The sequence below is a fragment of the Glossina fuscipes genome, unplaced genomic scaffold, assembly GCF_014805625.2.
Source record: "Glossina fuscipes isolate IAEA_lab_2018 unplaced genomic scaffold, Yale_Gfus_2 3, whole genome shotgun sequence".
In the NCBI taxonomy this organism is placed as follows: Eukaryota; Metazoa; Arthropoda; class Insecta; order Diptera; family Glossinidae; genus Glossina; species Glossina fuscipes.
Window position 1 is genome coordinate 6,274,580 of NW_023998417.1, and position 25,498 is coordinate 6,300,077.

General features: G+C 32.1%; 3 protein-coding genes across 3 annotated transcripts in view; 1 reads left to right on the forward strand and 2 right to left on the reverse strand.

Moving 5' to 3' along the window:
• Nucleotides 1-515, reverse strand: part of LOC119634503 (kelch-like protein diablo) — a 49,994-nt gene extending 49,479 nt beyond the window's left edge. The window contains exons 1-2 of the mRNA XM_038028721.1: nt 335-515; nt 14-250 (exon numbers count right to left, since the gene is read on the reverse strand). Of these exons, the coding sequence (XP_037884649.1) occupies nt 14-250; nt 335-515 (418 nt within the window). The remainder of the gene's footprint in view (nt 1-13; nt 251-334) is intronic.
• A 13,916-nt stretch (nt 516-14,431) lies between these two features.
• LOC119634504 (alkaline phosphatase 4) lies at nt 14,432-22,591 on the forward strand. Its single transcript, XM_038028722.1, has 4 exons — nt 14,432-14,684; nt 20,627-21,009; nt 21,077-21,763; nt 21,818-22,591. Exons 1-4 carry the CDS (start codon nt 14,486-14,488, stop codon nt 22,448-22,450), a joined length of 1,902 nt encoding a protein of 633 aa, XP_037884650.1. The 5' UTR covers nt 14,432-14,485; the 3' UTR covers nt 22,451-22,591.
• A 65-nt stretch (nt 22,592-22,656) lies between these two features.
• On the reverse strand, nt 22,657-24,102 carry LOC119634975. The gene is made up of 3 exons (XM_038029452.1): nt 23,992-24,102; nt 23,768-23,910; nt 22,657-23,489 (listed from the first exon to the last, which is right to left on the reverse strand). The coding sequence occupies exons 2-3, from the start codon at nt 23,886-23,888 to the stop codon at nt 22,957-22,959; spliced, it is 654 nt and encodes a 217-aa protein (XP_037885380.1). The 5' UTR covers nt 23,889-23,910; nt 23,992-24,102; the 3' UTR covers nt 22,657-22,956.
• Between the last annotated feature and the right edge of the window lie 1,396 nt (nt 24,103-25,498).

Here is a 25,498-nt window from a genome sequence, read left to right on the forward strand (position 1 = left end):
AATTTAAACCTACCAGCAAGTCTCCGTATACTAAAACAGTTTGTGTGGTTAAAATGCTGTTTGAGAAATCGACAACATTTATCCTTAATCCAATCCATTTGAAATCTCTCCGACATTGCGAGAAGTGATTGCACATTGTCTTTGGAAATTCTAATCATCCCACTACGCATGTAACAGGTGAGTTCTTTTAGCGTACATATGTCAATTTTTCTCAATTTAATTAATTCTTCTAACTCGCCTTTTATGTCAGCTAAATGATTAAGAACAACAAAAAAAAAAAAAAAAATGAGAACATTACTGTTTCGTTGTTTAACGGTTCTCTAAGGTCACTTACAGTTACGAATGCTTGCAAAATAAGGTGAAACAACCTTTAGCAACGTCCGGCATATATGTACACTTTCGCCCTCTGCGTTCAGTATAAAACAATTATGCTGCTGATAGGGATGAATTTGGCCCAGCGATGTTTCAAGCAAGTCGCAATAAGTCGAATTTCTGAACACTTCAACAGCGGGCATCGTTCTATTTCCATTGTTGCTGAGTTCACTGTCAAAGTTACCGAGTCTACGTAAACAGTACAACGTAAAAGTATTGGAAATGTCATAAAAAAAGTCAATTAATGTTATAAACGGTTACGATTAAGAATTAATAAACTAAACACTTCACTAACAATAATTTTTAACTTTTAAATTTTTCCCTAAAAAAGTGAAAGTAAAGCTGATCATCACATCGTCTTAACTTTCTAACTGAAAACAGATCTAAGAGATCTTAGGTAGTCACTCATATTCCAGGCAAGCATCAACCAAAATGCTTTAAGATCAAATAAGCTAAAGAAATTGACTCAACACCTAATGCTGACCACGAAGGTCAGAATCCAATGAAGTGTGAACAATACAACACAACAATTTCAAGTGAAACACTAAAAACACTTTACGTAAAGCGTTATAAATTTCCCTTCCAGGCAAAGCAATAGCACGCTAGTATTAATTGCTTACCTATAGCGACCTTCGTAAGTTGCCGTTGAAACTGCACCTTTCGCGTTTTGAAGCAAAACACAACAAAAGAAAAGAAAAGATAATGTAAACGGACCATTTCTACTGCGTTTTAGCGAAATAATAATTTGAACGAAAGGGCGTAAATAAAATTTCCCCGAGATTGTATAGATTGAAGAGGTTATAATGAATTTTCTTTCTTTTGTTTGAATTGAATTTTCGATAGATTTTTTTTTGGTGATGTTGTCATCTAATTTTACTCTCTTGAATATATATTTAAACGGAAGGACTAACATGACTAATCCATCTTCAAAGTTTACTTTACTTCTTCATCAATAATTTTCTTCAGATTAGAACAATGAACAATTTCCTACAAATGCTCTAAAGTTATCACCAAAGAAAAAAAAAAAATTAATAAATAAAAATTATTATAAAAAATTTTAAATAAAGGTAAGTGAATGGAACCTAAAAAAATTTGCAAAAATATTGATCTAAACATAGATAAAGTATAAACCCGATTGTTTTAATTATTAAAAAATAAATTATTAACGAAAATTTCCTACGGTTATGAATAAATGCAAAAATGTAACTGACTTGACGAAAGCGATAATCTTTGTGAGGATAAAAGACTTAAACAAAGCAAAGGATTATGTTTAGGCTAAATAGAAATCAATATTTATCACTTACATATTCGACATTTTGTTAATTTCTAATCGCCTTTGAATATTTTCTCGTACGCTTCGTTTCACTATAAATGAATTGATCGTTCTTTGAATTTATTTTAAAACTAAATAGCTTTGCAGAAAAATTTTTATTTTTCGTTGTATAGAGAAAATGTCACGTCTTCGTTCGATGAATTTAAATTCAATACTAACTACGGAGGTGGAGTGAGCCCTTCCATATATATAGTAAACAGAAAATTCTAGCAAGGATGTATTTTCCCAAACTACAAAATTTGCCTGAAACTAAGTAATTCGCGTTAAAATTAATCCGAAGAAAGAAAAAGATTAGTGGTATTTCCCAGAAAACGCACACACACCAAGTAAGCGTTCGAAAATTAAATATAAGTTGAAAAATTGGCTGAAAAAAATTACCTGCCGCGGTAAATGAACAAATGCTTTATTATTATATATGCCTGTTTTAGGTTATATTAAAAATAAATTTTTCTATTATTTGGGTTTTTCAGTTTTTATACGCTATGTCTGCACCTTTGTAACACAATAGAATATAGAAGTATATGCGCATTTTTGTAACACCTAGAACCATTTATGATAGAATCATTTTTTATTGTATCTGCGGAAATCATTTTTCGAATCGATTTCAGCCCGCTTGTCACTCGGATGTCTGTCCATGTCTCTGAATCTCCCGGCTGCAGCTAATGTTCGAATTTATTCAGTGAAAGAATAAGCGGACGGATACGATTTATGCTTGGTTTACCTTGCGCCCTTTCAAGCAATATTTAAAAATTTATTTACCTAAAGTACTACTTTTATCCTCATTACACAAGAAATGTTTAGCTAAAAGGCTAACGCAGTAATGCAGAACTGTAATAAAACAATACAGTTATGGATATTCATTGATAAATTTTAATTGACACCCAGGATCCTCTATTGTATGCTTAACAAACTGTGGTAAATACAACTTTTCTGCTTTGCGTACCAATCCGCAAATGATTGTTTAAACGAGAATTTACGCTGAATTTAATTTGTATTTCTTTCATTTATGTTGTCTTCAGGATAAGAGAAAAAGGACAAAAAGGACATAAATGGTATAAAACATTCTTCGACATCCTAAGTCGAAATATAAAACTATGTTCGCCCTACATCGCATTTTTTAAATATCTAGGCAATCTTGTATATATATATATAACCCGTATTATGGCCAAGATGTTTGGTCAAAAAAAAATGTTTGAAAACAAACTCAAAGTTGATAGACATTTGCATCGAAATTTCAAGCGACTGCTCTTATAAAAGTTACAGAATAGAACTTTTTATTTATGAAGAGAATATTCTTGGGTCAATTCTAACATTTTGAAAATTGATTACATAATTTGTCAACTAAAAAGAGATTCGTCAGATTTCCATATTGGCCTTTAAGGACATCAGAATTTTATAGACAAGCGAATTGCAACTCGACACAAACTCTTCTCTTCTCATCAAATGCAACAAAGCTTTGCAGTATAGTTTAACGCATAGCTCAACTGGTTACAACTAAAACAAAGAATTGAACATACCTTCTTCCGTTACTTACAATAACTTAGTGAAATTATTTTTAAGTGAATATACTTTTATTGTAAAATATTTACTTAGAGTGGCATTCCTTAGCGAATCGTGCCTTTTTGCACTTTTTTATGAGAAAAAATCATTACGTTTTCCCAGATATAGCACAATGTTGGCAAATACAATCCCTAGTTAAAATATTTGAAATTTCATCTTTTTTCTTTACTTTAACTCTTTTATGTAAATTTCATTTTTTTTAATGCGTACACACTACCAAATTAAAGCAAACGTTATGGATAATAATTGCTTTTGTAATACTTAGCGGTCTCCTTGCATGCTTATTATTATTTTTGTTAATACCGTTACAGTATAAATAATAAAAAGGAAATAATAACATTATGATCGGGCAAGGCTGACTATTAGATAACCTACACCATTTCCTATATACAGTTATTCACTCATTTTGACAAAAGGATCCTGTTCATCATCTATGTTTGCTATAAAATACTAAAAATTAGATTTTATTTGCATTTAAGACGGGCTTTGCTTAGAAACGATAATATAGAAAGAACTTTAAAAATTGCATTAAGCGATCAGTTCAGAAACGTACACTCACAATTAAGGAGGTGGGGAAATTTATGACTCACGGAAAATTTGAAAAAACAAGTTCTTGTTTAGCATAAACTTTGAAATACAAGCATCCCTTGCTTAACACGGTTTCAATGCCACAAAACGGTACATGCTTCCTTGATCATTGTTATATCTAAGCTTAGATTACATTATATTATTCTGTATGATATCTTAGTTTCAATAAATGAATAAAAAACTTTCGTATAACACGGTTTCAATACAACACGCTATGAATTAACCGCGCTAAGCGAGCGAAGCCTGTAAATGAATCTAATTCACTTTATCGTAACACTTCGATTTGTCCGCTTCTGTTATTATTTTCTTATCAATATAAATTCAATGTATTTATCTATATTTGTTACTAAAACAAAATTAAAAAATTGTTAACCCTTTGCTTTCATATTAATAATTAGTCTTAAAAGTAGATATCTCAACATATTATGTTTTGCTAGTTATTTAGATTTGCGATAAGATGGTTGGACTTTGAAATTTTTAATTTTTCATGTACATGTTTCTTGTCTTTCAATTGAATGGGAAAGACTATAAAACAATCATTAAGCACCTTCTTCACTGGAATATTATGCAAAGCATTAGAAAGTTGTTTTACAAATTTTGATTGGTTTAATTGATATATGCCATAAATGTCATTATATATATATTTTTTAAAAGAAATACTTGTTAGTAATCTTAGCTATTGAGCTAATTTCAAAAAGTGATTCTTTACTTCAAAAGCTTAATCGTAGGTAAATCGAATTGAAATCAAAGTATTCTTCAGGAAACGGATATGAAAACACGGGTTTTCTACGTTTGCCCTTTTTTATGCGCTCCTTATACGCGCAAGCTTCTCTTGCGAGGTATATTCAAACTATTAAACGGAAGTCCTAAGTCCTAAGATGTTTTCCTTTCTTTTGTTGCTTCTAACATATCTTCATGTTACCATGTTTTACATAGACGAGTAATTAGATAACATCGGGTTATTATGACAACTTTCTTAACTTGCACTCCTTTATCAAATATAGTTCGATGTCCTGTTGCTTAAACTGTCATCTGTCAATGTTATTTAAAATTATAAAATGTCTTTTTCGAACACTAAATATACCACATACCGAAGAATATTCAGGTAATACAGGTCAGAATTTCTCATATTTTACCTTTTTAGAAAATTTCCCGTATCCACGCACGAATTTGTCGTCATATTCCGTCTTTTCAGAACTCCGTTTTGTTTGCAAATTATTTAACAAATTAATGATAGGTAAAAAATTAATAAAAAAGAAGCGTAAAAGTTTCAGCTTCTCTAAGCATATTCTATTCTATTGAGACTCAAAATATTTTGCAAGCAAAATCCTTCATTACATGGCTCAAAAAATTGATTTTTTGATCGAAATCATTCCTTACAACAATCGTCACCTAAAACCTTTAACCAGTTAACTGAATATAACGAATGTATATGTCATGAGAAAATTAAAAACTTTTATATTATGACGAACATATACGCCATTAGCAGTCCATCCGTCCTTTTCGGACTTCCTCATAAAGTTTTTGAATTATTAATGCGTGTTTGCCGTAATAACGTATTCTAGTATGTGCGTTTGTTATTTTCTCAAGTTATTACATTACAACCTAAGGTCGTATTACACATACTCTGTGTATTGCGAGTATACTCGGCATTGCTAAATGTTTTTGACGCAATTTAAATGCACATTTTCCAAATACTGGTTAACGGGTGGTTATCAGTTAACTGATTAATCGTGTTTTTCTCGAAGCTGTGCTTTTCAGGCTGGTCCGCTTAATCGCTTAATTCACATCAAATCGTAATTAATTCACATCACTATACTTCAAGTGTTTCATTAGATTTTTATTAAATCTATTCAAAGATGGCGCCTTTGGGAAAATGGGACTACAAGAAAAGTATTCGATTTTCTTGGAGAGGCAAAAAGGGAATTTTCTTAGGAATAAGTATTTTTTTCTTTATAAAATTTTGCCAACTTGCCACTAAACTGCCATTAGGACGCTAAAGTTATAATCAGAATGAATATTAAACATTTACGTAGATTATGTTAACACGAAAAACATATAAGGAAAACCTAAAACTTTGACCATTCTTTACAAATTTATTGAATGCATTATGAATGCCTACATAATGCCTACAACTATAATAACTACAATTAACACCCCTAAGCATCTGTAACTGTTATCTTTTCATATATTCAAAATCATGCAGTAAATTATTAATTGAGAAATTCGCCTCTAGTTGCATTAAACTTATTCATGACATGGATTATAAGAATCAAAAAAAAAAAAAAAAATACACGCACTTTAAAGCATTTCTTCTAAACTGTACAGAAGAACACCTGCGCACACTTACGCATTTACTTGAATAAAGAAAGAAAAAAAAAAAAAAGAAAAACAATTGTTTAGATATGCGTTACAAAGTCAAATCTTTTATTATAAGCAACAAATAAAAGAAACTCTATAGTTGTTTACACTCGTGCCTGATAGCCTGATAATTGCCATTTAAAAAAATGAATTTTTAACGTTCAATTAACCGTTTATTATATGTATGTATTATATAATATCTTTATACATATAGATATATATATATATATATATATATATATATGGACATATGAATATACAATGTTGTGTATTTTCGTAAATGCATTTAGTTAACATTTATTTATAATAGTCATCGTCGAGACAAAACCTGCACTGTTGTAAGGCGGCATAAAAATAATTGCACTCACACTTATGATATGTCTACGCAACAAAACAATAAAATTTTATGAGATTAATTTATAATATTACCAACGTATTTCTATCTATCATGCATCACGATTTTTGTCGTTTCAGTTAAGAAAAATGCGAGAAAGCAGGTAAACATTTACGTTCCGCTAAAGATGGATCAGATCTTTCGTTACTAAGTTATGAGTAAGAAATATTCTTATTGTCTAAGAGAAACTAACCGGAAGAGCAGCTGTCCGATAACGTCTCGAAAATAGACATAAAACGTGACTTATTTCAAGTAAGTAGGGTTGCATTTATGACAACTTTCACGTTTCTGTCTTAATCTAAGTAATTGGCAAAAATGATGTAAGTCCGCGAGAGGGATTTTTTCTTTCTTTTTGTTATACATTGGTGTGTCCATATTGCTATGCCAATGCGTTTAATAATTGCTGCATGTTGCAAACGATATGATAAATGCCGTGTACTCATATAGCGTCAACCGGAGATAAAAAGAAAAAAAAAGAAAAGCTTTTATTATATGAAACGTGAACGTGCTAAATTATTAGTGGTTTTACAAGTGTATAAATAATCTTTTTAGTTTTTATGCTTTATATACAAAATTATCAGATATATGCCAGCACGTGCCGATCACGCTTGAATAAATTGTTGTCAAGTTTACAATTAATCAATATATGTATATGTGTGTGCGTAATTATAGTAATGTTTAATAAACTTTTTTATAGCATTGAAATCAAACGAAAATATGATGAGGACAAGAGGAGTAGGAGTGAGTGAGAGAGTGAGTGAGCGAGTGAGTGAGTGAGCGAGTGAGATGAGACACGTCTTTGTAAATCACCGTTTTGTAAAATACTATTTTATTAATAAACGTGAATGTATGTAAATAATTAAAATTCTCAAGTCATATATGTATAACATAAATTCATTTTTTCGCTGAAATTAATTACAAATGATTGCTTTATTATTTGTGTGTCGTAAACAAATAAACAGGTATTTTTTTTTTTTAAACTACTTTGTAATAAATTAAAAGTGTTTTTCAAATTGAGTTGAGCTTTTAATATTTTTATACCAATTACCAAAGACCAAGGCATATATTCTGTTTGTCACAACGTTTGCAACCGCAAAAAGGGACTTTCCAAGAGTCCATAAAGTACATACATGTTCTCGATCAGCATCAAATTCTCAATATATTTAGGTAAGCCCGTCGGTCCGTCTGTTGTAAACATTCTTCTCTGGCCGCAGTAATGGAGCTATCAACTTCAAGTTTGGCAGTAATATTGGGGCTTCTTACACGTAACTTAGTATTGAAACTGGGCCCAATCGGTCAAAGGATACGCCTACAGTATTGCGTAAAGTGAGGACACCTCTTTTTTGCAAAGAGAAGAATAAAAAAGAACAAGAAACAAGCTTCGAAAAACCCTATTAAGTATACAAATTTTTGGCCTAGTGTCAAGGGACCTAAAGATGTCCATCCGTCAATCTGTTCCTCTGGGCAACCGTGACAAACATTCTTCCGTTAGCAAAAATGTGACTATCTCCTACACACTTGCAAGAGATTTTGAAAAGGACCCAAAGAACCCGTTCATGCACCTATGTGCACGAACACCTTTGCTTTCCGTGTATTTTGCTTGTTACTCTTAGGGTACAACACGCACACCTAATAAGTTTCCACTTATAATCTGAAAATATAAAAAATCAGCCGCGCCCATCGTTTATTGTAGAGTAAAGAGATTTAGTTCTTTTCACTTCTTGCTTTAGGATCACGTTGATGGGTGTAAAAGATTCGGATAATTTTGTTATTTGTTTCTATTATTTACATTTTCTTTTGATAACTAATAGTAATTCCTTTAGTTTGTTTAGTTTATAGGAATATAATGATATATAGAGGCAATAAACTTGAATAAAACGAGATTTTCCGTACTCTGGCGTTATTACCGGTCATCAGTCTTAAGCGATTATGACTTTGTTTTCTTATTATGACTTTTGCAATCTTGTATAGAATTTGATTTTGCAAAGTAAGAGTCACAATAAAACTCTTTACTATCAATAAAGTTATGACCTCTCTGTAATCTCGCTCAGGATACGACTGTTAGTCTCTACTGCTTACATAAATGCGAAATTTCATGTCAGAATTTCATACATCTAAAGTATGACTACATGTTTGTTTGGATATTTGCAATGATTGCTTCCTAATAATAAATTTAGCTTTAATTGATCTCTCGAAAATAGTTTAGATTTATGCTCACAATTACTAGAATTTCTAAAGAGATATTTAAGAGTTATTTATTAACTTGAGAGTTAACAAAAATAAAAAAAAATTATAATCAGCTTAGAATGAATTTTACCTATTTAGCTTCTCAGCTTTGGTAAATTTTTATGTCGATATTTAACCAAAGGCCATATGAGGTTTAACGTTTACATTATAGGAGACGGTTTAGCTTTTTAATTAGTACAACAATATATGGAGTATCGGGGAGACACCCGAGTGTCAATGGACGATATATATCTTAATATAACAAACTTGGAATTTTATAAATGTACTTTATTGAACTGGATTTTTATATAGTTGCAGGCTCCAGCACAAAAAGGCAAATTGATTGAGCACAACTATTCGGGAAAACTATCATTTAGCCAAACTTTTTTCCACTTGTGATATTGTACAAGACATGCACAGAACGCTAACGTCTCAAATTTCGCCTTTCTATAAGAGATTTTCCGATTTTGAAAATAATGATGAGAGGCAGAGTTACGCACAAGCCATAAGGATAGAAGAGAATATCTTCTGTAGTCACGAAAGCATTACAAAGGGAATGATGGAACTATTGTGCATATTGTTTACGTGTCAGTGCTATTAGTTGTATGTATTAAATAAATCTCGGGATCATTTTTAGCCACATTACCGGTTTATGAAAAAATGTGTCGATGACTAGACATTTATTTACCATCGTTAAGCACTGCTTTAGCGAAGAACTTGCGATTTCCGCGATCAAAAGTATTTATGTCCGATCTACCCAGGAAAAGACGTACCTGCAGGAATGTAAGGTTTGTTCAACCATTAGTTGAAACAGGTGTTCATGAAAGGAAAGATGGAAAGCCTTTCTAATATAGTGGGCAACGTAGGACACTCCAGCTTACTTCTTGGTTATCACGCGCTGAATGTATTCACAACACGAAGCATAATCACATTGAACATTTGCCTTCTTCTCGCATATTGTGGCAGCTTTCTTCTTTCTTCCAGAGCCTACAAAAACAAAATTTATCCACAAATGAATACCACATGCCTTTTTCGGCTTTATCTTTAGTAGATCGCAGTTTTTTGTAATTTAGATCGTATCCGCTGCAAAGCTTCTCTGCTCTTTAGATTTCAGCAAAATGTTTTTCACCGCTGCATGGAGCCGGAGAATAGCACTATCCCTCTAAGATTTCATGCAATATCCAACGTGACACAGTGTTAGTAAATGCCTCAATTTAAGAATGATACAAAAGTTATTGCTTTCTTTCTCTTAAACATAAGCTCGTTTATATTTTTTATGAGCTTATCTTAATCATTCAATTAGTGGAGTTAGAACTTTTTAAAGAGGAGATGAATATATAACAAACGTAATTTCTGAATATTTATGTAAGAAATAATTTAAGGGCAAAGGAAAGCCTGAACTGAAATTTTCAATCGTTTTAAATGTAAATCTTTTCAAAGTCACAAAAATATGTATAGATAAGCGACTGAAATCAAATGCTTATATATTATTTATTTAAGCAGTTCAAGTTTAAAACTTGGCTAATTTCACTGTTAACAATGCCTCAATGACCGCAGAAACCTTGAAAATTTTTTCAATTATATTTGCTTAAAACTCTATTAATTTAATTTTTTTTTTTTTTTTTTTTTTTTATATTAACAAAGCAGTCAGTGTCTTAATGTTAAAATGAAAGTATTAACGAAGAATGTTAATTACATTATAGCAGACAATGTAAAAAACTAAGTGATCGATTGAACTCCATATGAAAATGAAAAATAAAAGATATATTTCATTAAATTAACGCATTTTAGCGAGCAGTGTTCTTTAGTTTTTACACCTGAGGTAATAACTGATCGTGTATGTGAAAAAAATTGGCTTTCAAAAGATGAATCTGAAGACTTGAAGAGACTGCATTTGCCCAAAATTGTCTAGCTCCAAGTCTAGAACATCTCCCGTTATTTATATGAACATATTTCTTCAGGGGTTGTCAATTTAAGGGCTTTCCCTCAGGAATGCCATAAAACTAAATGAGTAAAACGGTATATAAAAAGTTGTAAATGTAAAGCGAAAGTGACCAATAAAGTTTTTCTCATCTGTTTTTGCACCGATTTGAAATATTAGCACGAAACTGGTCATTGCAGTGGAATGACCAGAGCTTTATTGTTCACATATTTTTGAAATATCAATAACGCTTTCTATTACTAATCGCAATGACATTCGTACCTCACGTACTCTATAAAATGAGAAAAATTATATTCGGTTGTGGTCGAATCTTTTATACCCATCACCGTGATATAAAAAAAAGCCTAAAAATGGAGGAAAACTAAATTTCCTTTATCTCCAATATTGAGCGGGCGCGATTGTTGTTTTCTATTTTCAGCGTGATTTTATTGATTTTTCTGTTTCAAAAAGCAAAAAAAAACGCGAAAACGAAAAATGCTCACAGTCTTTTGCTGTATGGTAACTTGTAGGCGTATCCTTTGACCGGTTGGAGTGATTTTTAAATTCTTTTGCAAATTTCTAACGAACATTTTTATTTTTTTGAGTTGAGTAGAAGGACATATGGATAGACGAAAAGACGAAAATACTTAGATGCATTCCTAATTTGAAACGGGTCAAGAATTTATATATTTTAGGGGTTTTTCGAAGTTTACTTCCGTGCGTTACAATAATATTGTGAGGAGATGGTCAATTTTTCCCATTTTGCTGTAGATTTCTCTAAAGCATCGCCCATAGAACATATGTTCAAATTTTTGTAGATTTATCTACTTTATGGTCTATGACTAATAAGCAAAAAAACAATTTTTGACTGCTTTTGAAAAACAGAGGTGTTTTCACTTTACATGGTACTGTAGCCGCGTCATTTGATCGATTTGACTCACTTTCGATGCCAATCCGCCTGAAAGAACTTCTAATGTTTCTGCCAAATTTGAAAACGATTCGTCATCCTTACGAACAGGAGAATGTTTACAACAGGCATTGCACCGACGGACAGACGAGCAACCGGACTTGCTTGCAAACGGACATACTTAAGTCGATTCACAATTTGATACCGATCAAGTATCAATATCAGACCTTGTTGCGTCTGTGAACCTTCCTCCTAGGCGTTGCAAACGTTTCGACGAAATGAATATACTCTGCCTCATGCTTGCGTGATGAGTATAAAAAAAAATGGAAATTTAAAATTTTTTATTTAATATTTCCAACCAAATGAAGTCTATCCTGTTCCGCGTTCCATAGAACTAAATATAAAAGGTTCGAGGGTTTCTTTCGAATTGGAATCAGAGCAAAGGATCATAACGAACTTAAATTTCTAAAGAAAAAAATTAGTAGTAAAGAATACGCCTTCACAAGAATATATGATAAAGCATTCTTGCTATACGGAATTTGTTTATTATATCAGAGCTGTTATGAAGCATTTCTCATATTCTATGCGTACTATCTTGCGATATTTGCTTTTATATAATACAATAAATTTTATAACTGTACTATTAATTCACATCAATCAAGTTCAAAAATAATTTTTATAATACTTAAGGAAAATTAATTTAAATAAAGCAATTAAAGCGTTTAAATAAATATTCAAAGTTAAAAAAGTATATAATTAGAAAAAATTAAACAAAATATTCTTTGTATTTAAGGAATAATATCACAATCCGGTGTTGTGTTTATTAAAAATTGTGGAAATTTTCTTAATTCTTTATAAAATTAATGAAAAAGCTACCAATATTCGATTTGTTAAATGTGAAAAGTAAAAATCGTTTCGTCCTTTTTATATTATTTCACTAATATATAGAAAAGTTGTTATGCAATGAAAAATAGAAAAAAAAAAACATCACAAAGAAATATTCATTCCTCTACAAATAAAGTCGACTGTTATACGAAATGAAATATCTATGCAGATTTTATCAATATATTGAAAGTGATTTACAACAACACTTGTAGCAAAGCACGATTTACAGTCTATTGCACCAGGACCCGAAGCCATGCCTCTTGGTTAGATGTCGGACGCCAACTAATTAACTGTAAACAACTAAGTAATACAATTAGGAAAATCTACAATAGAAAATCGTAAGACAACATACATACGTTCGAAGGCCTTACTTAAAGAATTTTAATTGAATTCAAAAACCCACAAACGTGAATATAAGTAACAGGCAATGTATTAACAATTCGTTACCATTAGAGCTATCAACCTTATGTCTAGAGATATATCTAGCAAAAGGGATTAATTTAGTTCCCTTTCTCAGTGCAATTGCCGCAATCGCAAAAATGGATATACGAATCTGAAATTCGACTCAAACATTTCTTAATTGGTCAGGATGCCATGGTTAAATCTGCTCATTAGCACGCGCGTAATCATTACGAAATTGAAATAATATCAGAGAAAAGATTAATTTTCTTTTATATTCATCTATAGCTTTCCATGCCGTGAAACTATTATCCAAACACGTATCAGGACCAGCTGGGTGTTCATTCGATTCAAGAATGAGCTCTGTCTTAATTTTTGCGATTGCGGCATGTCCACAAAGAAAGGGCGATCATATTGATTCCCTTTGATAAACATAAGTATATATCATCGACATCTCGGGGTAAGCAAAAAAAAATGACGGCAGCTATTGTTTAAAGATTTTTTTTTTTTTTTTTTTTTTTGTTATATAAATATAATTGTTTAAAAGTTTTTGGAAGAAGAAAACTATTCACTCGGTCGTTCTAGTGTTATCGCAATAAGTGTAGATAGGTTTGCAGTAATTTTTGGACCTGTTTTGACTAAAATATGACCTAATCTTGCGTAGAAAACTTCCAAACTATGTGCGATGCCTACTGACTCTTTGAAAGCCTTTAATTTCATACTAATCTCATCCTTTTACATTTAATCGCAAATCAATTTTGTTTACTTCACTTGCCAGGCTTCCGCAAACTATTTTTCAAAACTATTTTGAGCCTCCATAATGCATTTATATCTTTGTTTTTTTTTTTTTTTTTTTTTGTTTTGTCTTCAAATAGTTAATATTGTGCCTTTTCTATGTTCTCTTTTCTAGTTTTCTTCTCGCGTTTTCAAATTTCTATTATGTCAGTAGAAATTAAGAGAATTCATTCCTCTTAAGCTTACTGCTTGCATCCCTCTAACCAACTACCCACCGTTTTATTCTTAAAACTAATTTCTCTTTTCCCTTTTATATTATACTTCGAAAGAGGTGATATAAATTTTTTTATCGAGTTATGATCGATTGATGATATTAAAAAGGTTACGGAAACTAAGCTGCACAAGATTTTACGTCTCTCTATAACAAAACTACATAGATATGTGCGTATTGTCCATTATAGGTATCATTATCCATACAAATACATTTTATAGTATGTTTACAATTTGAACGTATATAGTGTCACAGTAACGCGTCAGGCGGTGAACGTCTATGTATGTACAATATAACAGCGCTGAAAAAATCAAGATGATTGTAGTCGCAACAAGTCTATCAAACTTATCACATGCGGAAAAAAGTGAACTATTAACAAGAAAAAAAAAAATAAAAAAATAAAAAAAAATAAAGAATACTAGAGACTTACTTGTAATTAAATGTTTAATTTATTATTAATTTTTAAATGCTTTCCGCGTATTATTAAAAAATAATCAAAAAAACAAAAAAATAAAAAAAAAGTTATAACGAAAATGTTTTATTTAATATATTTCTGCGTTGTGTCAACAATATTGCATTGTGCTAAGGCAGCGACTACCTCATTTCCACCGCCGATTATACGGACATTGGATACTACTAGTCAGGTGGGTCCTGAGTTTAAAACTTTGGATCCCACCGCCCCCGTCGACGAAGCTACTCCTAAAGCTATTGCTAAAGCCAATGAAAAAAAAAAAAATTTTTATTTATTAAAAAAAAAAAAAAAAAAAAAAAAAAAAAAACACTTTTACAGAAAATTGAAAATTTTACCCTAGCTTAGCAAAAGCTATTAACTTAAATCTATCTTTCTATTGTATCCGCTAGACATGTGTACGTTCATTTGTTAAATTACTATCATTGACATAGTAAAAGATTAAGTTTATTATGTTGTATTGCATTGTATTGCATTGTGTTGTCGCTGGAATCACGCGCGTGATTAATCAAAATATTCGAAGCGTATTTTTCTAAACCAAAATCAAGAAATAATTCAAATAAACTTTAATATGGAATAAATAAAAAAAAAAAAAAATGTAATTGAAATTTTCATTAAAATTGTTTAGTGCGAGAGCAAACCAACTAAGGTGATTTGTTATATTCAGTTTTGATTTGATTTTGGTTAAATCGAACTTTAAAATAGAAAAGCGTAGGTAGGTAAATGTGGATCAATCTACGCCTCAGTATTCATAAAACTTGAGGAATATATTGATTAATTTTATTGACAACAATATTTCTTTAACTATGGCGAAGAGATTCGCCTTCAAAATTGATGGCCATCAAATGATGAATTGTTTGTAAAAGGATAACATAAGTGAATGTGAATTTAAAACATATTTGGCAAGTAATTCGAACTTATAGGACTACGATTGCTCTAAATGAAATGCGAACGAAAAGACGGAGGGGCAGAAGGATGGTTGGATATGACCAAAACTGAGTAGTATGCTTACGCTTACAGAGCACGTTACCTTGGCAGTACTTTCACATACTTTTTATAGAAAAGTTTTCTTCTACTGTCAAGAATTGCCTTTTAAAAGGTCAACTGAGCAGTTCTGTACCCACCGTTAAACCATCATTTTGTTCAGAGACTCGACATACATACATGTTTTCTTATCATAAAGGCGGCGAGTGTTTGAAAATTCGATCACAATCGAATACAATTTTCTTATTCTTTACTTTTAAGTTAAGTTTTTTCTTTTTTTCATATTTTTAGAGAAATTGAATTCTATTTCAATAATTTCTTACGTAAAATAAATATGTAAGCAAACAAATGATCTTTTTTTACCATTCTAAGTTACAAGGCATCTCATTAAAACACCTCCTGAATACACAAAATATTTAATAATATTTTATTACATAAAAATATTCATTGCTTTAAATAAAAACAGCAAAAACTGTTAATTATTGATTGTTAATTTTATAATGGCGTTTCGATTCAATTTTGGGCAATGATACTCATCCATCCTAAGGTTATCGGCAAATTGTCCATATTATTTTTAGAAGAGAATCGATCGGATATCTTCAACTTACATTCGCATAAAAGTTTAGTTCAACTATTGATTCATTCTCGTTGTGAAAATTTTTCACCTTTTCAGATATTATCAAAATAATGCCGGACATGTTCAAACATCTATCGAACTGATATGCTTATACGATTTTGCGGCACTTGAACAAACAAACAAACAAACGAGAAAATGGGCTAGAATGGATAGACAGTCGGATAAGCGGAAGAATAGCCAGGCGACAAAATGATATTTTGGGAAAGCGTTTCCCTTTCTCCATTTTTCATAATAGAACAAGACTAAGCAACTTATGATATATCACCGCAGTAAACATAATCGAAGAATTAAAATCGAAAATTATTCCGTCATGCATCTCATTGGCCAGGTTTAGCCGACGCAGATCATTGTTTTTTTCTATAGATTACAAAAAATGAAATGTTGCTGCCCGCGAATGTCGCACTAAAAAATAGTCCAAAAAAAATGTCCCAAAATAAGCATATCTTTCGAAATTTTCTTCTATACTTCTGTCAGATCAAGTACTTCCGAAAGTGGTTACAGTTATCAAGTGATTTTCAGGTTCATCGTCTGAAACATCGTCCGATTTCGGTCGCACCATAATCGCAATCTTCAAGCGAATCAAAGAAAAAGTCCTAGAGGTGCCTAATTAACGTTGATGGGTTATGATCAAACTTATAAGTTGTTTTTTGCGTTAAATTAACTTTCATTGAATAAAATATTCGAAATTATCGCATGATACAAAGCTTAAATTTCAAATATCAATCGAGTTTGAGAGAGTATTTTATATAATAGACAATTGCCGAAGGAAGCAGATAAAGTATAGTGTTTTAATTGTTCAAACTAGATAAGGCCCTCCTTCTCTCCTCTTTTTTTTTTTTTTTTTTTTTTTGTTTTATTATCAATTTCTTCCCATTTTATTTGGAAACTGATCGTCTTATGCTGTTGAAAATCACTTGAAATTATTGGCGCCTCTTTTATACTATAGTTATTAGCATTAAAAATTTATATCGCAACAAGAAAAAACATAACAATTTTTTTGTAAATTTATCTTATCATAAATGTTTTTAGAATTCCATTACTACTGCGTTACTACCATGTTTGTTCACAGTAGAAACAATTCAATTACTTACAACATTATTAATATTATTAATATGCAAGAACAAGCTCTTCAGTCAGCTTCGAAATAATTTCTTGACAAATTTTCTGCATATGTTCTTTGTAATTGCGGAAATTAAAACCAACCTGATAAGTTCTGTTTAGGAATCCAGCTGCTTAGCTTATTGTGACTGCAATTATAATTCTTGCGTTTACTTTTTCATTCGGACAAACTAGTTACAAAATGAAATAAATCTACGATCCATCCACAGAATTTATAGTAGTTTATAGCGCCATAATAATCCTTCTCCGAAGGAGAATGAGAAGCAACACGTTTAAAACCTATGTTACCTAAGAAATGTTGAAAACATCTCACTGACTTCTCACTTATGTTTAACATTAACTGATGATTGATATTAATAATCCCGATCTAGTTGTCAGACTTACTTGTTGAAAAATCATGATGAGAATCTTAACCGGCGCTAATGAAAGAGTTAGTAAAAGGAATGTGATGGCTGAAACGACTCTTTTTCTAACTCAAGATAAATGTTTCTACTTTTATCAAATGGATTGATGGGCGTCTGATTGATTTACCTTTTGTACCGACAAACCTCTTATGGCATTTTCATTACAATGAATTATTGAAAATGCATATTTGTTCACATTAATGAAAAAAAAGCGCGATTAGTCAGCGAATTTGTTTGTTCGTGATAGTCAAATATAGATGTCATGAGGTATAATAATAAAATCCTGCCCTGTTACGCAAAATAACATGGGGCGGCAAGGAATGAGGCAATGGAATTTTTTCTTTTTGCTAAACTAATTTTATTGTGTTTGTGTGTGCTGCTTCTTAGGAAATCATTAATAAATTCAAGTCTGAGAACGAAGGGCAGGTATTGTCCATCTAACGAATGCTGTTCTAAGTTCTTTCAGCTTTATATGCCACGTGATTGATTGCTTCATATAATAAATAAAGTAAAGTTTCTTTACATGTGTACATGTGATTCCTCTCGTCAACTATTGAAGCTATTATTATATTTAATAATAATAAAAATCGTGTAAACAATCGATATTATATACAAAAGTCTGTTTTGCAGTAAATATTTTTTAAGCGTTAACTGAAGAAAAGCGTTTGTATCGTATCTTCGGTTCATTAAAAAAACATCTAGTCTGTAACATAAATATTGATAGGATATCGACGCCAAATCTTGTTTCTATACTTATCACGTTACTATACTATATATATGTATATATAATAGTCGTATGCAATATTTTCATCATATAATTTACTCAATTTATTTCTTCTGCTTCTTCTACTTCTCCTACTTTAGGCGCGTTGAGGAGTAAGGTGCAGGGAAAATGTATTGCATGATTTACATTCTTATCAAATCTATCGATTGCATTTTCTTGAAAAAAATATATCAAATGACAAAGCAATAACTTGAGAAAAATGTATTTTATTTTTCCAAAACTGTGATTGTTCTTTTATCCAATAAACAACGTTACAGTACTGTAAAAATGACCATTAATTGTCGTACACCCTCACCCCATATTAAAAATTAGACAATTTTGCTGTATAAAGGCTTAGTTTTCATTTTCATAACGTTTTTTAATCAAAAGTCATACGGGAAGTGATCGCGTACCTGATGCAACCCAATCCGTTTTCAATAGACCTCGCTCTTGGACCATAACACACCTGTGTAGTCAATTTTGTCAATATATGTCAAAAATTGCGATGCATATACATACATGGAAGGACAGACCTACAAATAAATTTTAATCGTTTCGTAATTTAAATTCCAAGTCGATCATTGTAATAAAAATTGGTTCTAGCTCCCTCTAAATCCCTCTCAGCTTTACAAACCTTCGCACAAATATTAGTCAGTAAATTTTTTCTTAATTTTTAGCACAATTTACGTTTTTTTTCATTTGCATTAAATCGTCAACAAAAAAATATGTAATGATTAAGTGTGCAATGAATTCAAAATTTTGTGATGGAATAAATTTGCATATTTAAATAAATAAACCTTCTCCCGAGTGTTTCAAAGCAATGATTAGCAAGACAAACTCTTGAACCGGATTTTATATACAGAACTATAACTGTAGTTGAAACAGTAAAAAAAAAATTTTAGATCTTTCCAGTTTTTAAAAGCATTAAAAATCAGTCCCAGCTTAAGATCTAGATACCTAGCGTTCTCGCAGTGACTTGTCTAGAGTTAAGTGTTATCTTATTTGAAGCACGCACGCCACAATACTTAGTGTCAAGTCACTTCACGTCAACTAAGTTTGCATCCATTCTTAACCTTGATTTACATAACACTTAAGAAAAGACGGAAACAATTGTCACTGTTATCGCGACTTTACTCTGTATTTTCTATTCTCTAATAATAAATAAAGTTCAACAATTTGTTTAAAGTGAATCAATCAACTTCGCATCAAAGAATCGACGTCTTTTTGTTACTATACTGCAACTGTATGTTTGTTTTTGTGATAACTTAGGGGGTCCATGTCGGAAAGTTTGGCAACGACTCTTCACAACAACATTCTAAGTTATAAGAGAGAGAGAGAGAGAGAGAGAGAGAGTAGAAAACGGGAACAACTTTTTCTAATTATATGCAGAGCCAGCCAGTAACCGGTTTTAAATTTAATCTGACGGCAGACGAACGAATGAGCCGACATGATTAAATGTTTTTCACTGTAAACGCTAATCAAAAATCTATTTCGCTTACATTTAGCGACTGCTACCATATCTTTAATTTTTACTTATATTTAATTAAAAAAAAAAAAAACCGATTCGACTCGCGATATCCACAATTTGCCAAGAGAAGTGTCAAGGACGGATTTTATTATGTATTATACGTAAGTAGGCAATGCTAATTTTCTATATAGCTTAGGCAGTCTTTAAAAAAGTGGGATTTCGATTATTGAGAAATTAGTCCTAATATTAATCCTGTTGCTCGGAGCGGAACTATCATTATCCTGTTGTTGCCAGCAGGCATCAAAATTTAATAAGTATGGATCTATCGGCGAGCAAAAGACAAGATGGGTCTCATCTTATAAAGTGTCTACGCATATATTTAGCAATTAAGTTTCAGCTAAAAGTCATACATTGAAAATTTTTTTACATTTTTCGTTAGATTGTATCTCTCTACTGAATATCACTAGATTTATATATTATTGCTCAGAGCTCTCGCCAATCTCCAAGTTGATCTGCATATTTGCTAATTAAGAAAACAAAACATGTTCCTGATCTAAGGTCATCTATATGTATAGTTATGTGTTTAAAGGGTATGGATCTGAACTGAAAAAATCAAAGAAGCCAAAATATTTTCCGGATGTAAGGCTTAGAAACTATGCAAAGTTATTGTAGAAAAAAGTCCTTTGAGGACCAATTCTAGAAATGAAATATTATGCAAACATATAATGTAAACATATCATGTATTACGTGAAGGTGTTCCTTACAAGCACTGGAATGGAAACAAATCTTCATTTATCGATTATTTATTATATGTTAATTAAAATTCACAGTTTCAAGCGTAAGCACAATGTTAAGCGTTATCTTTACTTTTAGGAAACCATTCTTACCTTCAATTTTCAACCATTCGCAAAACATTTATAGCGATAGCATTTTAAAGCAAACTTCTTTAAATTCAAATAACATATTTTTAGATGCGAAATTTTGGTTTAATGTCGGACTGAAGCAGTTGGAAAAAATCGTAAATGTGGCCAAGGATAATGACGATAATTCATATAAGAAAAAGGCAAAGAATATTATCATTTTTGTGGGGGATGGTATGGGCGTGACGACAATTACAGCCGGGCGTATATATAAAGGACAATATCTAAAACATGGTCCTGGCGAAGAAGAAAAACTTTCGTTTGATGAATTCCCTTACACAGGCCTTGTAAAGGTATGTGGAAAGAAAATTGGTGGCAGTCATAGCTTAATTTCTCATCTAAAAGCATTTTCTTTTGTAGACCTATAATGTAGATAAACAAGTTCCAGATTCGGCGGGCACTGCCACAGCTATGTTTTGTGGTTCTAAAGCCCATTATGGTGCTATTGGAATGGACTCTACACGTTCTCCAATAAACAGTACGCAAGGTAGATTGACTTCGATTATGGATTGGGCACAAAAAGAGAATAAACGTACAGGTATTGTAACGACAACGCGTATTACTCATGCAACACCTGCCGCCACATACGCTCGCATCTATCATCGGAATTGGGAATGTGATAGCGAGATTCCAGAGCAATCAAAAGAACATTATATTGATATAGCGCGACAATTGGTAGAAACTTCTCCTGGCAATAAGTTCAATGTTATACTGGGAGGTGGTCTTCAGCCTCTAGGAGCAACGAATCAAAGGGAAACACGTACAACACCTTGGGAAGGAGGCACTGAAAAAGTTTGCTCACGTAACGACACCCTAAACTTGCCTGACGTGTGGCTAAAAATGGGTAAAGAGATAAACGATGAACGTGCATTTGTAAGTAGTCAACAGGAATTAAAGCAATTAGATCTGAAAAAGATCAATAGTCTGATGGGACTATTTCGCAACAATCACCTGACTTATGCAATAGCGAAAGAGGAGGGAGAGCCTTCTCTCAAAGAAATGACTGAAGCTGCTATAGATGTGCTGGAACGTGGCAACAAATCTAAGGTACTTCTAGCTCAAATATTTGAATTTTAATTTAATTCCGACCGATGGTTTCAGGGTTATGTACTATTAGTCGAAGGTGGACGCATCGATCAAGGTCATCATCAAAACTACGCTCGAGCTGCATTGCACGAGGTATACGAGTTCGACATGGCCGTTCAGGCGGCTTTGGAAAGAACTAACAAAACCGAAACTCTGATCCTTGTTACAGCCGATCATTCACATGCAGTTACCCTTAATGGCTATCCGGCACGCGGAAATGATATTTTAGGATTTGCTAACAAACCCGGTCAGGATCAAATATACGAAACTCTCACTTATGCCAATGGTCCTGGATTTAATGATCACTTAAATCAGAATCCTACCGCTGAAAATATTTGGATAACCAACTTTACGGATAAACAACGCCAATCATTTACTTATCGTCACTTAGCGACTGTACCGCTACCCGATGAAACTCACGGAGGTGAAGACGTTGCTCTATTTGCTCATGGGCCCGGCTCGAGCTTAGTGCGGGGAGTGTTCGAACAAAACTATATAGCTTTCCTTATGAGTTATGCTGGTTGCATGGGACCGGCAAAAGACTTTGACAACTCATGTCAACACCGTAGCAATTCTGAAAGTTTATCCATATCTTTACTGCTATTTGCGGCGGTGTCTTTTGTTCCATATATATATTCATATATTTGATAATTAGTTTGATATATTTTTTTTTAATCAAGAAAATTAATATCAAAATTGTTATTCTGTGCACTATTTTAGTTAAAACATAATCAACCTATGCCTCTTATCAAAGGGGACGACTTTTTTGAAAATTATTGCCAGCAAACCTCAATAGAACAAAAAGCGAAAAAACCAAACAGAAACTATTAACTGTTAAATAAAAACTTAATAAAACCACTTTAAAAATTTTCGTTATTATTTTCACTTTCACTTTTCATTCGTATCCTAAAGCAGCACATTATTCAATATCAATATCTTAAATACATGGGCAGAAAATGTTTCGTCATTGAAAACTGTACAAATAAAACAAACCTAGCAACAAATTATGTTTCGAAAAATCAGACCCGTTGCATTAGCAACGCCCATCCGAATGGTCGAGGAACTTCTTCAACTCAGCGAAGGTATAAATTACTCTATGGATTTACGTTATGGATTAACCGAGTTTCAAAAGATGTCTAGGAGTCGGTGTGTAGTTATGCAGCCTTTGCAGTTGACGTTTTGCTGACCGTGGCCTTGCCTTTCGGATCTTCTTCGTCGAGCGTTTTAACGCGGTGCGCGTTGACGCAGTTACGAAAAGCCGCTACTTGTTCAGCACACTTTAGAGTCTCACCAGGATTAGCACGATAACAAGCTATAATCTGAGCCTTTAGATCTTGGCATGGGGGAGGTTGAAGAGTTGCGGGGGCTGAGGCAAATCGTTTACGTACATCTTCTACAGCCGAAGAATATTCCGCCTCCATAATGGTATTAGTTTTCTTAAGATTTTGTTCGAGCTGAGACATTCGTTGACGCCACATGGCATCATTCTGTTGTAATTCAATATCTTTTTGACGACGAATATCGGCTGCAGTAATGGTAAAACCTGCTGGGCCGGAATATACTACAGGAGGGGGATTTTGATAAACGACCGCTGGTTGTCGCTGAACAGCTGGCGCATCCGCTACAGACACCGGTACTTCTTTTGCTGCTGAAATGCCAGTCGTCTTCGTCTTACCACTATCTTTAGCTAAACGTTTAAAAATCACTTATAAGGGGCTAGAAATTCTTTTACGAAAAACGGCAACAAATGTTCAAAAGTTGTAAAAACAAATGTTGATGACACCATGACGTCACCATCCAATGACTTTTAAAATTTGTTTACATTTTCATTTATTAATAATGCTCTGCCATGGTTGCATAACCACGACACGCATATATTTCCCTGTGCATTTTGGAAAAAAAAAATCGGAAAAGCACTACAACCTTTGAACATTTGCCTTGAGATTTGTCACTGCTCACGAATACCTTGTCTGGATATGCCCAGTTTAAGTCGCTCCACCACATCATCCGAAACATCTATTACCCCAGCCGGTGATGGATTGTCCATTGATACAGAACGGGGTTCTTTTGAACGTGCTGCTCCCATCTTCTTCGCTTACGCTTTCACTCTGTAATATCAATCGTTTCCACTGATCATTTGCGTCGAAGAACACTTTCTTTAATTATAACCATGAAGGATAATCAATTACCTTTAGAAGTGAGGCAGAAAACGTTTTACAAAAAAAAATGTCAAAAATCCATCAAACACGCAAGTGTCAAAATAAAAGGCAGTCAATTGTTATTGTTTGCCTAAGATAACTTAACATCTCATTGAAGGGTGATTTATAAATTTTTAATATATTAGTAAACACAGCATGACTACTCAGTAATTTTTATTATTTTAAAATGTTCTGCCGAACTACTACCGCAGCCATATTTTATTTTTGCCCGAAGCCTGAAGACAGAGCACTCCTGCATTTAAACTTTAAACTGCAGAGGTAAGCAACAGACAACCCTAAGGATATCAGTTTCTATCCTATCTTTTTCAAAGCAGTGTTCACAAAACTTTACTCATATAAACTAAATACACATTAAGAAACAAAATCTGCATAACACCGTGATGGAAAATAATGGCATAACCTCTGCCTGTATATTATTCTTAAATTTAAATTTTATTCAATTTGTCATTTTCTAAATTCATGAGCTTTCATATTGACGACCTTAATAATAAAGGTGAACTACCAACATTGCCGTTTGAATTGAACAATCGAAGTAAATGCATGGCAAAGGAAAAATAAATTAAAAAGAATAATAAAAAAACAATCACTTACTTTTAATTTTCTTCGTACTTATTAATCTTATAATTAATTATATTTTACAAATAGTTTAAAACAAACACCCGCGCGAAAATATTCACATATAATTCTAACTTTTTTTTCTTTCGACTTTTAAGATTTCATTTTTTATTTGACATTTTTCTATACCGTTACCGATTTGCTATTACTTTAATTTTTCAAACCATTTATAGCAATGCCTCCATTTTACAAAACATGCTTTAGCATGTTTCAAAAGCAACAAGAACAAACGCTCACAAAAATCCTTATTTCGAAAATATATTAAAAATTTGGCACTAATGTACATATATAATTTATTAATATAAAGTTAGTTTACCGCGAGTTTCTAGAAAATCATCGACTAATAAAAGAAATATTTTAATGGTGTATTAGCGCGCCGAACTAAACTAAGTAACTGAAACGATCACATTGAAATGTCCGCTTATAAAATCAATGCTGCGCTTTGTTAATTAATTAAGTTGGCGATTTTTGATACTTATTCAATTATTTCACCGCTCAAATATTAAAAACTACCAAAACTTCAAAACAAGTCGCTATATCTTATTCCAAAAAGCTACTCCTATTGAATTAAGAGAAAAATCAAGAATCTATTGCAAACATTAATAATTTCAAGTAAAAAGTTATGCAGTTCCTATATAAAGTTTTCTTGAATTAACTTTGTAATTATTATATATTTTTCATGAAAATAGAAAAAATCCAAATTATTCCTATAGAATATACATTTTTTTTTTTTGTATATAAGGTATATTTACTAATTTTTGTTGTTTTACATTTAAATTACTGAAGCATTGCTTCCTTCGCGATTTTTTGTCAAAAAATTTATCAAACAATAACAACAACTATTATCATTGCTAATTTCTAG